The sequence below is a fragment of the Sparus aurata genome, chromosome 19, assembly GCF_900880675.1.
Source record: "Sparus aurata chromosome 19, fSpaAur1.1, whole genome shotgun sequence".
NCBI classification, from domain to species: Eukaryota; Metazoa; Chordata; class Actinopteri; order Spariformes; family Sparidae; genus Sparus; species Sparus aurata.
Genome location: NC_044205.1, coordinates 17,365,827 through 17,380,966, shown reverse-complemented (window position 1 = coordinate 17,380,966; position 15,140 = coordinate 17,365,827). Strand labels below are relative to the sequence as shown.

Here is a 15,140-nt window from a genome sequence, read left to right as displayed (position 1 = left end):
AAAATAAAAGTACGAATTCTGCTTATCCGAAACAAATAATGATAATCACAAAAAACCTTGTCTAGTATTGAAATGTATTTTCTGTTATAGTTCATCATTATAACTGCTAGTACAAACCATACAACTGAATTGATTTAATTTGTTAAGACCTCCATTAGGTAAAGATCAACCATTTTGCAGAGATCAGAAGGAAATGAATTCCTCAAGGGTAGTGGTGTTGTGTATGTTTTTTGGTAAACTAATTAATTAGTCAATGTATTTAGAAAATGTTAAAACTTAAGTCAAAGGAGAAATATGGGAATATAAAACTCGATTAATAATATTGATTAATGGATATTAATATGTAAGTAGCATATAATGTTGACGCTGATTGTGGGGAAGCTAATTGCAACTAATGCATCATCTTTCGTGACTGATTTTATATTTTATACTGTATACAAAACCTTAATCTGCAGAGTAACTAGAACTGCTTTTATGACATTTTAGAGAAGCAAAAAGTACAATATGTTTTTTCTCTGAAATGTAGAGGTATGGCATAGCATGGAAACTTTTAAATTAGATAGATAGATAGATAGATAGATAGATAGATAGATAGATAGATAGATAGATAGACAGATAGAGTTTTCAAACAGCAAGTTAAGGGCAACAGAATGAAAACGGAAAGATACATGAACAAACAACAGACTCAAGCAACATCCCATCATTTGGTTTCCTCTAATATGTGCTCCGCTTTTATTTTGAAATGCAGTACTGGACGCAGCCCCGTGTAATCTGCCTGGTGGTTGCTGTTTTGAGGTCCCGTGACAAATTTCATTGGAACTTTTTACGGCCAGGAAAGACTGATGTTTCCTGCTTCTCTCTCACTTGACTTTACGCGTATGGGCAGCAAGAAAACACACTTTCAGTTCGGGGGTTTGGGGGCTTTCTTCCGAGCCGAACCTGGGGAAATGTTCGATGTACTGACAGTTTAAATGCCGGAGAGCGAAACATCCTCACTGGACCAACGGAAATAGATGAACCCCTCGTCCGAATACTGTAAGGTACGTGATGTTCATGTCAACGGCACCTTGTTGTCGCTGAATTAATGTTGGCTAGCTGTGGGGTAAAACCCACCTAGCATACAAAACTCAAGTGTCAATGTGATAAAACGTTGTTTTTCAGGTAACAGCAGAGGGATAGCGGTTAGCTATAACATCATTTTAACTTTTTCTTTTCGAAGAGAACAAAAAACAGGAGTTCAGCCGATGTAAAACAACACAAATTAAGTTAGCTACTTTGCTGAGAAGCACAGGCGAGAAAATGAGATACTATTCGAGTGTGAGCTTTTGCTGTGTTGTTTACGATTTGTGTTAAACGCGGGGACTTGTCGGAGCACGTCAGTCCTTTCATTCCGTGGTATATGTGCGTGTCGGTATTTAATTTGTGTCTCTGTTCAACTCCTCCCTCCTCCACTTCGGTTATTTCGCCCCTGTTCTCAGCTGGAGAAGGTAACCCTTTTTCTTGCAATACACGTGATCAGTGTTGAGATTTTAAAAAGTTGTACCGGTGTAAGTACACACGCAGCCTCAGGTGAAAATATTTGAACTCACCAAACGGTTCAGCCAAAATTAAACAGAAGTAGGCGAGGCCTTTCTGGTACTGTGCTCCAGGGACATGTTGTCCACCCCCATGTAATTGGGTCTCTGAGTGTAGAAAATATGTGTCAGACCTCATACACTGACAAACCCAAATGATGTTGGGTTGCTGATTCAGCTGTGTGGTATGGACAGTGGCACACAACCATTTCTAAGTCGGATGATTTGTTTATGCATCGTTTTCCTCCTTTGGTGCTGTTAGGTATCAACACATTGGGCAAATGTTGACAAGAAGGATGCTTTGCTTAATAACCACTCTCTTACAATCCATTCTTTATGTGAAAATAAGCTTACATAAGATTTTGACATGGGGAGGTTTAAGGCTGGTTCCTTACTGTAACAGGTACGGATGTCTGACCGATACCCGACTTTTGGGGCGGATGCCTATAACGATATTGGGATACAAAATATTCCAATATCAATATATCGGCTGATGTACACACCTCACTGCAGTGATTCCCAAAATGTGGCTCTAAAACACTTGTGACAGAGTTGTGTAATGGAGGCAGGATGTTTTACAGTTTAACAATAAACTTCCCTTGTCCAAAATTACATCAGCACACTGAAACAGTTAACTCTACTGGGTACTGGTTGTATTTTTTTTAATTTTAATCTCTGTAAACACAAAGTTTTCATATTGGTGCACATCGCGCAACGTACACACCGATACAATACATCTGTGATAGACTAACATTGGGCAACTGATGTATTGGTTAGGCCCCTGTAACAGGTAGCTTTTCAGAACACTTTTTTATCAAACACAATGTAAGTGCTCTACTAAGTGAGAAATGTGGTGTGGGATTTCAAAAACGTAGGCATAGTCTTGTCAATCTAGAGCATCTTACGTTCTGTGTTCAAATTTTGTAAGTGCGCAAGTGGTTTCAGACCTGTTTCTAAAAGGAAGTAAGCACCACAGTTTGCAGACAGTCCGATGTCTGTGAGCTGTCTGGACGGTCAGGTTGGTTTAGGAATTTGTCCAGATGCTGAGGTCGGTTGCACGTAGCAGGGTTGACTGAGTTCATGCCCATCACACACTTCTCCAGCTGCACTTCCTCAATCAGAGATCTGTCTCTGTTGCATCATAATGAGATACCTCAAAACTGAATAATGTTGATGTCATTCAGTTGTATCACACACAGATAGATGGCAGGTGTATTGTATAAGTTTTAAACATTTTATGTGAATCTAAACAAATTAGAATTCGTGCATTTGTGTTTATGTGAAAATACCTGGTCACAAGAAAGCTTATACATGAGGGTTCCTCTGATATAAATTGTCTTCCTGTTTCAGGTCTTTGTGTGGTCTTCCACAATAACCAATTCAGCTTGCATTGTTCTGCGTTTCAGTGTTTGTTAGTGGATGCTTGCCTGATTTAGCTTTCACATCTGATTTACCATTGTAGACTGACTTCTGCCTTGTTTTCTCGCTAAAATTGCTTGTCACGCTTGACACACAGCCATACACACACACACACACACACACACACACAACTAAACACAACCCCACACACACACACACACACACACACACACACACAAATATATTCAACATCCTCTTAGGATATCCACAGGCAAGGATGTGTGTTTGAGCTAAGCAGGAAGAATGCTATTTTTGATCCGCTGTAGTAGTCTGGCATATTTGTGCCTGTCAGCACAAGTTAGTTCATGTTATGGCGTGAAGGCAAGGCATGCTGGGCTCAAACTGCAGCTTGCAAATGTGCTGAACATTATTCTTTGGTCATTATGTCTCTCTAACACTTTGTTTTCAATCCTTATAACTAAACTACTTTTAGTGGGTGTGGTAAGCTGCAGCATTCCATATGAAGGAGTAGCTGTGTCACCTGAAAACACAAGTGAGTTGTACTACATGCTGGCCATAGGTTATGTTTCCTTTGAACCAAAATGTTTCAGGAATGTTAAAAAGCGGGTCTTACACACTGACGTACAGCATCAGTTAACCATGAAAACATGCACAGATGTGAGACAGGGAAATGGCAAAGCATTTTTTGTGTGTACCAGTCAAAGTTCATGTCACCAGCTCTCCTTATTTAATAGCCAGGGTTTAAAGAACTCAAAGATCTTACTATGTAGCAGCAACGATTATTCGATTTATTGCTAATTATTAAATTAGTAGGCAAGTATTTGGACAATTGGATTATTGGGTTGAGAATTGTTTTAAGAAAAGCCATAAAAATTCTCTGATTTCAGCTTCTTTAACGGGAATTTTTTTCTGGTTTCTTTACTTCTCCATGAAAGTTAACTCAGTATCTTTGGGTTTGGACAAAACAAGCTATTTGAGGACATCCTCTTGTGGAAACACTGATTGACATTTTTCACAATTTTCTGATAATCTGTAGACCAGACAAATTGATAAATGAATAAAATAATCGACAGTTAAGAAAGTCATTTGTTGCAGCCCTAATAGAGTGGTTGGTAGAGGAAACAAGCATGGTAGTTTCAGCGAAAATGTGTTTTTTGCATGTACCTGCTGTTGATTTTTTGATCGATAAGACAGAAAATTCATCCACAGTCAATTGAGAAGTTACTTAGCACTCCAGTCCAATGAAAATAATATTTTGTTTTATTTTTAATTGCTTCAAAATAAAAGGAAAGACAATTGTGATAGAAGGAAAAGTTCATGCGATTTGTGTCATTGTGGTTTGTCTTGATGCTCATAATGAAACTGACAGAAAATTAAAAGTACAAACAAAAGAGAAAGCAGAGACTGGTGATGAAGAGGGCATGAAGGTCCCTCTGATTGCACACATGCATTTTAAATAGGATCCGCTCTTTTGCTGTACCCTCACCCCAACGTGAGCGGAATGAGACTTCCCTTCAGGATGCATTCAAGATCAATATGCAGGCAGAGAAAATCGACACAAAGCACGCTTTTCCCCGTGTTGTGAGCAAACAACAGTGAAAGTAACAAAGCTTGTGGTTGGAGAGACAAAAACTACTGAACAAACTGGGCTGATGTCACTAATGTCAAACAATGGACAAGTCAGGGCAACAGACAATGAGCTTTGTTGTTAAAGAAATAGACGTTGCATAAGTCATGGTGAGGGAAAAGAGATAAAAGAGAAACACAGTGTTTACCCAGCACATAATAGTTTTATATCATGTCATCGGGTCAGTTGAATACAGGAGTTAACCTCTATTAAAACTGAATTCGTTTATGAGATTCTTTACAATAACTATGAACTTTGCCCTCCTTCTATGCCTTCAGGGAACTTGGGTCCTGACTTTTCGTGACTACAAGTTGTCAGGGGAAGGAGTCTATTACACTTCAGCACTGAGCTTTATTTCTCTCTTTAAATGGTGGGGACGAACAACTCCGGGAGTCCTACTCTTAACCTATTGGGTAACTCCAGCTTCAAAGACCCCTGGAAGGTATTTTAAAATACCTTTCTACTGACCGGAACAACGGAGAATGTCACAGACCCAGCATGTGTAAGAGAGCTAGTGCGTGTGTGTCAGTGAGTGTTTACATGTTAGAGTGGGTATGTGAGAGAGGAACGCATGTAGGAGAGGCTGCACAGATAGAGATTTGTAATTCTCATGTGTGGGAGGTTGATAGCACCATTACTAGTCATTAACCAGCAGTATACGTGTTCTGGTCATTTTTATCTATTAAAGTGTCAGATGAGAGGGAGGATGTGATGTTCCTGCTCAGAGGAAGGAGTGAGTTAACTGGCTGCCCAGAGGGAGGGAGCCCGCCTGCTGTCATGTTGCAGCTCACTGACCCTCCGGTTGTTGCCAGTGCACGCTACAATCTTTCTTCTTCAAAATGCATAGGGACCTCTAGACAAGGTTTTCAATCAGCAATGCTTTTAAAAGCTTTTTTTTTTTTGTAGATGTCTTTCTTTGCTAAATGCCCTTAGACAGCATCTTTTAATCCGTCCATTTGCAGACCAAAGAAAAACATTTTTTTTTTTTATTCTTGGCAAAGTGAAAACACCTCTGCAAGAGTATTTAAAGGGCTTGACAATAATGGTTGCCAGGTTGCCAGTAGGGCTACAACCAACTAGTTATTTTCATGATCTATTAATCTGATGATTATTGATTAACTGTTATTTCAAAATTGTATATATATATATATATATATATATATATATATATATATATATATATATATATATATATATATACATACATATACATATATATATATATATATATATATATATATATATATATATATTGTTTTGAAATATATATTCATCTATCACAGTTTCAATAGATGCCTTCAAGTTGCTTCTCTGGTCCAACCAACAGTCCAAAATCCAAATACCAGAAAAGCACTTTTGAACATTAATTGTGGTCCATGATTTAGACACTATAACTTGTTAAAAACCGTACAAATACAATTTGAAGTAGTTAATTGCAGTTGTGCTGCATGATGCTAATGTTAACCTAATCTCAGTTGAGGGCCCCAGCAAATATATTTGTATACATTTTGTTTATTTGTACAAAAACATTACTTCAAATACAGAGATTGTGGCAATTTCTTAAAGCCATGTGTTATACTTCCGGGCAACCAACTGGTGTTGTTTTGTACACAGCTTTAAAAAGCAGCCCGCTGTGAATCCTGCAAAACTAGTTAGAACATAAAGGGATAGATTGATGGATAAACTAATGTAATAGTCAGAGTCTTACAAACACATACACATGATCAATGAACAGGACAACGATGTTACAGCTCAAACAGCAATGAAATATCTTACACAGTTGTGAAGAGGGGAATTAGCAACTAAAAATCGTTTCGCAAAGTTGTGTTCAGACACAGATGCTTATCATATCAGATGTGGCCACTGCCGACTGAAATGTGTAGAGGGCTGAAGAAGTTTCACTTCCTGATTAACAGAGTCTTGTTCTCTTTTCTCCACCACAGCAGTGACCAAGGATGGGGATTGGCCAGTATACTTGAAGTCTGATTCTGAGGAAGAAGCATTACTTTATGACTTTGCACCTTTGAATGCCCAAGCTTTTAAGATGGAGGAGCAACCCAGTCTCCCCAATGTCAGCATACCCTGCCACAATGAGCAGAGGGACAAGAAGAAGCGTTACACAGTGCGTGAAAAACTTCTGTTCATTGTTCAATTTGCAGTTCTGAGTAGAATCAAACGTATTTGTTTGATGTTTGATTGTCAGGCACCAAACGCCTACAAATGTTATTGCTGGAAAATAAAATCATATTTATTGGCGATAGTAGCATTTAATGGACTTTCCTTGACTTTCTTTCAGGTTTACAAAGTCATGGTTAATGTTGGACAACAGGAATGGTTTGTCTTCAGGCGTTATGCAGAGTTCGATAAACTCTACAACACTGTGAGTGGTGGAACAATGTTATTTTTGATTTTACACCGTAGTACCTACACAATGATGTACTGTTGTTTGTGACACGCTGTTCACATTGACATTTAGAGAAGTTAGACACTTGTGTCCATAGGTGTTTCCTAGTCTGCAACGTAATTTTTATCTGCTGCTCTCACATCTTTTAAAACAGTTAAGGAAACAGTTTCCATCTATGAACTTGAAAATTCCAGCCAAGAGGATATTTGGGGACAATTTTGACCCTGGTAAGTGTTCACAGTAAGCTAACATATCCTGTGTACACCGAGACAGAATCCCCTACCTTACGCTAAAAGAATAAGTGCAGTTTATTCTTGATCGATGTTGTCTTCCCCTGTGTTTGATTGTATTTTTAAACAATAAATGCATCTGCCCAACAGAGTTCATCAAGCAGAGAAGAGCAGGGTTGCACGAGTTCATCAAGCGAATCGTCTCACATCCTCAGCTTTGCAACCAGTAAGTGTTCTCATTGCCATTATATAACATTGCATTGGCAACTTTATTAGGATTAATGGCTTCGATGATCTGAATCCAAAAGTCTAATGAGATCAAATTTGTTTATCCATGCTTCACACTTGGCTGAATTAGATTACGAAAATGGTGAGAGTTCTGCTTTGTTTCATTCATTTATTAAACTGCTTGATCCCTTTTAAACTTCACAGACCAGATGTGAGGACTTTCCTAATGATGGACAAAATGCAAAACTTTTCTGATGCCTCTGAGGATGAAGATGACAAAGTAAGTAACACATCAACCAGTTATGATCGATCAAAGTCTGTTTTTTGTTTTCCTGCTGACTACATCTTTTCAGTTGATGTGTTGGATAGTTTAGATATATTGGAGTAGTAAGGTCCTTTACCTCTGATTTTGTTATGTGATGGCTATTGCCAGAGATGTGTTGATTCAGCTCTGTCTCCCTCTTGGTAACTGATTAAATCTGCCTGGTCTAAAAAAAGACAAAACACAGAAAGAACACAAAATTCCCTTGTGTCATTATTGTATCACAGATAAAGGACTAAATTCTCATTTGAAAACTGCCCTTGCCATTAAATCATTGTTGAGCTCTACCCTGTAGTTGAATCTTGACAGCTAACCTTGATAATGTTTTTATCTCTGCTGTTTTACAGAGCAACTCTACCTCCAGAAACATTAACCTGGGACCCTCTGGAAACCCACAGTATGTTCACTACTCTAATGCTCCTTTAGAAAATCTAATGTTTAAGCCCAAAGCAGGCTGCTTTGCTGTCTTTGCGGTTATGTAAAAATGAAATGATTAATGTGTTGAAATGTTTCTTTCAGTGCCAAGCCCACAGACTTTGACTTTTTAAAAGTCATAGGGAAGGGAAGTTTCGGGAAGGTATGTGCACAACATAATACGGGAAAGTCCGTCAGTTTCTGTTAATCCCAGAGTGAGAATTCTCACGGGTACAAACTTAATTGAAGTATCGGATTAGATAAAGTTTTGTAATCAGTTTGGTTAAAAGGTTTATTTATGTACAAAGTAGCTTTACAAACCAAACATAATTTTGTTGACTGATATATTTTTGTTATAGTGGAGTTCATGAATTATGTTTAGAAACGTCTTGCATGTGTCTGTGTTTACTAAGTGGGTAGCAACAAGTTTTAGTTCTGCATGTCTTGGCCTTTCCATGTAGGAAGTGAGAGTCAGCTCTGGGATTCCTCTTGTTTACACTGCTGACGCTTTCTCGTTCTTGTGATGCAGGTTTTCCTTGCAAAACGGAGACATGATGAAAAGTATTATGCGGTCAAGGTGTTACAGAAAAAGGTCATTCTCAACAGAAAAGAGGTAATTTTACAATCAATAGTACCCTGAACCTGTTATGTCATCCTTCGTGCATATGTGAATTATAATTCTTCTTCTAACCCACTTCTCCCAATTAGCAAAAGCACATCATGGCAGAACGTAATGTGCTGCTGAAGAATGTGAAACACCCTTTCCTGGTTGGGCTTCATTACTCCTTCCAGACCAAAGACAAGTTGTACTTCGTCTTGGATTTCGTCAACGGAGGAGAAGTGAGTTGTTTCAGTTTTATGAATAATGTGCTCACACAGAAATTAGTCATACCATCAAGAAAAGCTGAGAAAGGCAGTACCACAGAGAATATATAATAAACAGCTTCAATAAAATATCCTCAGAGCAGCATTGTCACTAGTTAACACACCTCTGTGTGTGAAAGCCTTATAAAAGATCATGACATTACTCAGAATAGCTCTTGAGGGTGACTTTGTCTGTGGATCTTCAAGTGTGATCATCCATTTTAAAGTTGCCATGTCTGACTGACCGTGTGAGAATGACTAACTACAGTCTGTATTCAAGTAAATCTGCCTTCTGCCCTTCTGAATAACTTGACTACAAAGGCCAGTAACATGTGAATTAAATCAGATACATATTTACACTTTCCAGTCAAAGTTATTGGATTTATTAGATTAAAAAGTCATTTTTATACAAATTACTTCAGTATGATTGCCATGTAATTTATTCCAGTAACTGAATGGAACATTTTGATTCCAGCTTTTCTTCCATCTTCAAAAAGAGAGGACCTTCCCAGAGCCCAGGGCAAAATTCTACATAGCTGAAATGGCCAGTGCACTGGGATATCTGCACTCTCTCAACATTGTTTACAGGTATGTTGGAGATTTATTTAAGTGCTTAGTGTTTAGTTTCTTAGATGTTCTAAAGGACTGAACTAAAATATGTTGTGTTAGTTAACAAAACTCAGGTATAGAGAATGTGAATTTCTTTAACAAGCTGCCATTTCTACACACACTTACAAATGCCATGTAGTATACAGTGTATTCGGTGGCATTGCTACCTTTTTTTGGGGTCTGTTTTTTTTTTTTTTTTACTAAAAGTAATTCATTTGTGTTAATTTTGTCCAGAGACTTAAAGCCAGAAAACATCCTACTTGACCACGAGGTGAGTATTCCTATTTTTTCAGTAATATATAATAAACGATACGTAACGACTATACCAGCAATTACACTGAATATGTCTGGATGGCCCTGCTCCATTTTGACAATAGATAATATCTGTATAATATGGCTACTCACTGTAGTGGCTAGATCTACTGTGCCTGAATGCTGGCTGCAGATTCATTACATAAGACCATAACATTTACAGCACAATGTCATTTCATGTCTTTTCCGGTCATATTTGTACCACCGGTGAACACCAGTGTCATTTCCAATTCCAGCTGGACAGAATGCGTGTGATTGGATTAGGTCCTACTAATGATTTTCCTGCCTAGCCTTATTGAGAAAGTGAGGGAACGTTGAATGGGACTGACTGAGCTATGCCGCAGCCAACATTCCTGGGCAACAATAGAATCCTCAGTCCCCAGGGATAATGAGCTGCTTGTGTGGCACATGTTGTCTAAAAAAGCCTGTGTGTCCTCTTTTTACAGGGGCATATCATTTTGACGGACTTTGGATTGTGCAAGGAGGGCATTTCCCAGACAGACACCACCAATACCTTCTGTGGAACACCTGAGGTATGTCGGCTTTGGATGTTTACACGATTACTGAAGTCCCACCTTTAGTGTCAAAAAGTAATAATCATCAACAGGCGTTTTGGAATAAAGTGTGGTTAATAATTTCACAACCATGAGTCTATTTCATTTAGGGCCTGTACTGTTGTATGCGTATGTGAATCACATTTTCCAGGGGAAAAAGGCTTTTATGGGGCAAGAATAATATATACATTTAGTTGGTAAATTTTAAGTCAGAGGGAAATGTTAAAGCTAATATTATACTGTTATGTTTGTGTGCAGTACTTGGCTCCAGAGGTCCTGAGGAAGCAGCCGTATGACAACACAGTGGATTGGTGGTGTCTGGGTTCAGTGCTGTATGAAATGCTCTTCGGCCTGGTGAGTTTTAACAATAAGCTGCCTGTTTGCTGAGTATTATCCAATTTGTTTTTGGCAGTGTTAACTACTTTAGCAAACAAAGCCTTTTAGTTTTAAACGCAATGTACATCATCAAATTTGACAATTTCCCTTAGTGCTAAATGTCAAATAGTAAAATCTCTCACTTTTTTCATACAAGCATGAAACTTGGTACACGTGTACAGTTTGCGGCCCTGAATATTTTCAGAGGTGAAGTCATCACACAAACGGCACATGGCGGCCATCACAGCCATTTTATTTTCCGCCATTACTGAATGATTTATTTTCCATCATATCTCCTAAACCAAACATGATAACACAGAAAAGGTGCCATCAAATGATACCATACTACATGGTGAATTGCTCAGTTGAAGAGGTAATGGTGCATTCTGTTATACTGTAAGAAAGGAAAACTAGAGACCATCTTGCGATAGGAGCACACCATTCATGTTGAGCCTTGAGTATTCAGTAGTCATTACAACATTATAACACAAGTTCTCAGTAATCATGGGTCAGACCACACCCATCTTCAAACTCTTTCCTTCATTTTGATCTCAACTACATACCTGTAAAGTTTAATGACTGCATCGTGCACAGCTTTGGTGCTATGACACTAACATACCAGTTCACCTTTACAGATACTCGAGCAGTGGCATCGCTCTCTTCTTTCCCTCCCTTAAGGTACTAGGGTACCTGATCACATACTTGTCTAGGAGGAATTCAGGACTGGTCTTGTGACAGGATCCCACCAGAACAAGGAATGAACAGCAATAAACATGGTTTAGTTCACTTGTTTCACCAAACTCACCTTCTCTAATGTTATCTTTTCCATTGCACCATTCACATCACAGCAGGTGTGACCCCATTGCAAGATGGTCTCCAGTTTTACCTTACCTAATTTTTATCTCCACCGCACACCTAACACAGGCTAGTTGCTAAGGTCATATTGGGGGCCGTGTTAGCCTAATCCCCGGACTGGACCTTATTCCCACCACTGAGGTGCCCTTGAGCAAGGCCCTTAACCCCAACTGTTCCAGTGACCAGAAGATCAGACTGTGTTTACACTGAGCAACTTCAAGGGGTTAATGGGTAACTGTGTTAATGTGATCAGTGCGTTCCTGGAGAAAAAAAAAAAAAGTATACACTTTTAAACATTTTTACAACATACATGAAGCTGACATGATAATACTAAGTCTCACTAACGCATCTCTGAAGATTCGGCGCCCTAAACTGTACAAATGTACCAAGTTTCATTCTTTTATGAAAAGATGAAGGATTCTCCTCAAATTTGTTTGCATATCTTCTGAACTAAAAGCACCACACTGTTACGTCACACACACTTCCATGCCACTACTTCCCTTTTCTTTCATATCCTAGCCACCATTCTATAGCAGGGACACACATGAAATGTATGACAACATCCTCCACAAGCCATTGGCGTTGCGTCCTGGTGCGTCCAGCACAGCCTGGTCTCTCCTCCAGGGCCTGCTTGAGAAGGATGGGCAACACAGACTGGGATCGAGGGATGACTTTGTGAGTGCTTATTTTTCTATGCACTTGTCCAAATACAGACCTTATATGCAACAGAATTTCTTTTTCTTGGGCTCCCTCTGGTGGCTGATCTGTATAAATCATAACACCACTGCTAACAACTTGCAGATGTACTTTATTAAACTAACTTTTGAGAAATACAAAATTATGTTTTTTTATTCTGCATTTTCAGAATGAGATCAGAGCCCACAGCTTCTTCTCCTCCATCAACTGGGATGACCTTGTACAGAAGAAGATCCCTCCTCCATTTACACCCAGAGTGGTGAGTATTTGTTTCTTGCCCAGTAAACAAAAGAATCAGAAAAAATTGAATATTCTTCAAAGCAGAGTACTTTTATGTGCCTGAAGGGGAAGAAAAAAAAACACTTTTACAATTTATATTTGAGTTTATTTGTAAGGTAGCCAGACTTGCGACAACATGAGCAGAGGTATAATCAGACTGAATAACTGGAAACACCAGTTTGGTTGCAAGAACTAAGGTTTTACTGATAATAAAAAGTATAGCAAGGTTTAGCTCCATCTCTTTAGCAGATCTCCTTGTCTACTTAAAATTTATATTTTTGGATAGGGTGATTTTGTCTGCTCAGTAGACACAGAACAAAATAAATACATGTAAAAAAGCTCATTTGTTTCACCTTTACCATTAATTCTTATTCATTGAAAATATACCCACACATAGTAGATTGAGTAGGTGTTTCTATTTAAAGGGATATTCCGGCATAAATTTAATCCATGGTCTAACACACCGTGACACCAAGTAAGACCCCCCTCGAGAGATCAAGTTTTCCAACCACGAGCTTATGTAGCTTTAGCAACCTCAGAAAAGACCGCACGATAACAATACACTGCAGTCTATGCCTCCAACCAAGAAACCATCATCAAAAAGCCACTCATAGCCACAAATAATGCTCAGAACAGCACTGAACTTCAGCAACAGTACAAATAGGGTCCCAGCACATAGTTCGAGGCATCGGATATCTGCTAGCTTTGCCAGATTTCTGTTGAAAAGACAACACAGCTCACCACTCTCCTGCAGCAGCTTGCTCGTTGTGGGGAAGCCCTGACGAGTCGATTACCGAGTGCAGTAGAGGTCCGCAGCTCAAGGATGAAAATGTATGATTATTACTCCATGGAAATGCAATCAAAGTTCATATGTGTCTTGCCTACCAGTTTATAACAGTTATTATCGAGCGCTGACAGGGAAAAGAACGGAATTGAACATTTCTAACTGCACTCGGTAATCGACTTGTCAGGGCTTCCCCACAACGAGCAAGCTGCTGCAGGGGAGTGGTGAGTTGTGTTTCAATAGAAATCCGGCAAAGCTAGAAGATGTTTGATGCCTTGAACTTTGTGCTGGGACCCTATTTGTACTGTTGATGAAGTTTGGTGCTGTTGTAAGCATTATGTGTGGCTATGAGTGGCTTTTTGATGGCGGTTTCTTGGTTGCAGGCATAGACTGCAGTGTATTGTTATCATGCGGTCTTTTCTGAGGTAGCTAAAACTACATAAGCTAGCAGTTGGAAAACTTGATCTCTCGGGGGGGGGGGGGGGGGGTCACAGTCACAGTGTGTTAGACCATGGATTAAATTTATGCCGGAATATCCCTTTAACAGCAGATGTGACCTAATTACACAACATCTTACTTGCAACAACAACTACTAAGAAAAGTGTTGTAACATTACTGTTTTATGTCCATTGTATGAAAATGCATATGCATTTTGTTTTGCATTCATTTCATGAATGCTTATATGACCACATTTATTTAATTATTTTCTTCCCCCAATGTTTTCACAGAGCTCTTATGGTGATATCTCAAACTTCGATCCTGAGTTCACAGACGAGATGGTCCCCAACTCTGTGTGTTGGTCTCAAGAACATTCCATAGTCAATGCCAGTGTAATGGAGGCAGACGATGCCTTTGTGGGCTTTTCTTATGCCCCTCCTTCTGATGACTCTTTCCTATGAAACATTCCCAACGAGGTCCTGAAATTCCTTAACCACCATAACTTCTTTTGACTAAAAGGGAAGAATTTATAACATGGATGAACTTGTTCTATGAAGCCAAAGCGAGAAACCGAGAGGAGAAAGCACTTATAACAGATTGTAGTTGGAACAATGTGTGCCTGAAAAGTCTTTATATTTTACCAGTTTGTATTTATATAAATATATATACATACATAACAGATTATATTTTTAAGAATTAAGGATATCCATCCTCTATTAATGTTATTCTTGGTGGTTTCTAAAATGAGCCTTTATAAAGCCTTAAATTTGCCCCTCAAATGAAATCAGTAACCAGTTTTCTGACAAACTTGAACAATTCACTGGACTTTACAAAAATACCATTTGACTGTCAGTTGGAAGTGTGTTTGTCCATGTAATTACTGTACAAAGGAACTTGTGTATCATATTCATTTTAACTGAGCTGGAAATAGGGATTACTTGAGAGACCACTGAATACAGCATTTTGGTTTATAGGTCACCTTTGTTAAGATAAATGTCTTCTATGTCTTCAGTTACCTTTCAGTTTGTCTTTGCAAGTATGAGTGAAATGTTTTTATTGGATTGTTTGTGTTTATTTTTTGCTATCCCTTGCCTTAACACATTTTCAGAAATCCACAATGCTTTGCTTAGCCTGGCAATTAAATAGGCCTGTACTCCTGCACAGTAATAAAATATTTTTTAAAAGTATCCTACCA

General features: G+C 38.7%; 1 protein-coding gene across 4 annotated transcripts; it reads left to right on the top strand.

Annotated features, from left to right (window-relative positions):
* Positions 1-762: 762 nt before the first annotated feature.
* On the top strand, positions 763-15,132 carry sgk3 (serum/glucocorticoid regulated kinase family member 3). 4 transcript variants are annotated; one of them, XM_030398388.1, is made up of 17 exons: positions 763-1,040; positions 6,525-6,703; positions 6,878-6,961; positions 7,140-7,212; positions 7,366-7,441; positions 7,648-7,723; positions 8,113-8,162; positions 8,285-8,342; positions 8,709-8,792; positions 8,888-9,019; positions 9,519-9,631; positions 9,887-9,923; positions 10,411-10,497; positions 10,777-10,872; positions 12,268-12,423; positions 12,614-12,703; positions 14,236-15,132. In XM_030398388.1, exons 2-17 carry the CDS (start codon positions 6,626-6,628, stop codon positions 14,404-14,406), a joined length of 1,461 nt encoding a protein of 486 aa, XP_030254248.1. In that variant the 5' UTR covers positions 763-1,040; positions 6,525-6,625; the 3' UTR covers positions 14,407-15,132. The 4 variants fall into 4 exon arrangements, with proteins under 4 accessions (XP_030254248.1, XP_030254247.1, XP_030254246.1 ...); XM_030398387.1 differs by lacking the exon at positions 763-1,040 and adding an exon at positions 1,326-1,487; XM_030398386.1 differs by lacking the exon at positions 763-1,040 and adding an exon at positions 3,463-3,486.
* Positions 15,133-15,140: the final 8 nt, after the last annotated feature.

Excerpts from the sequence above, each read along its gene's own strand:
- sgk3 (XM_030398387.1), top strand. The coding sequence starts at position 1,400 with ATGTGCGTGTCGGTATTTAATTTGTGTCTCTGTTCAACTCCTCCCTCC. Across the intron at positions 7,442-7,647 it reads CATCCTCAGCTTTGCAACCA|ACCAGATGTGAGGACTTTCC; the intron begins GTAAGTGTTCTC and ends TAAACTTCACAG. Across the intron at positions 8,343-8,708 it reads GGAAGGGAAGTTTCGGGAAG|GTTTTCCTTGCAAAACGGAG; the intron begins GTATGTGCACAA and ends CTTGTGATGCAG.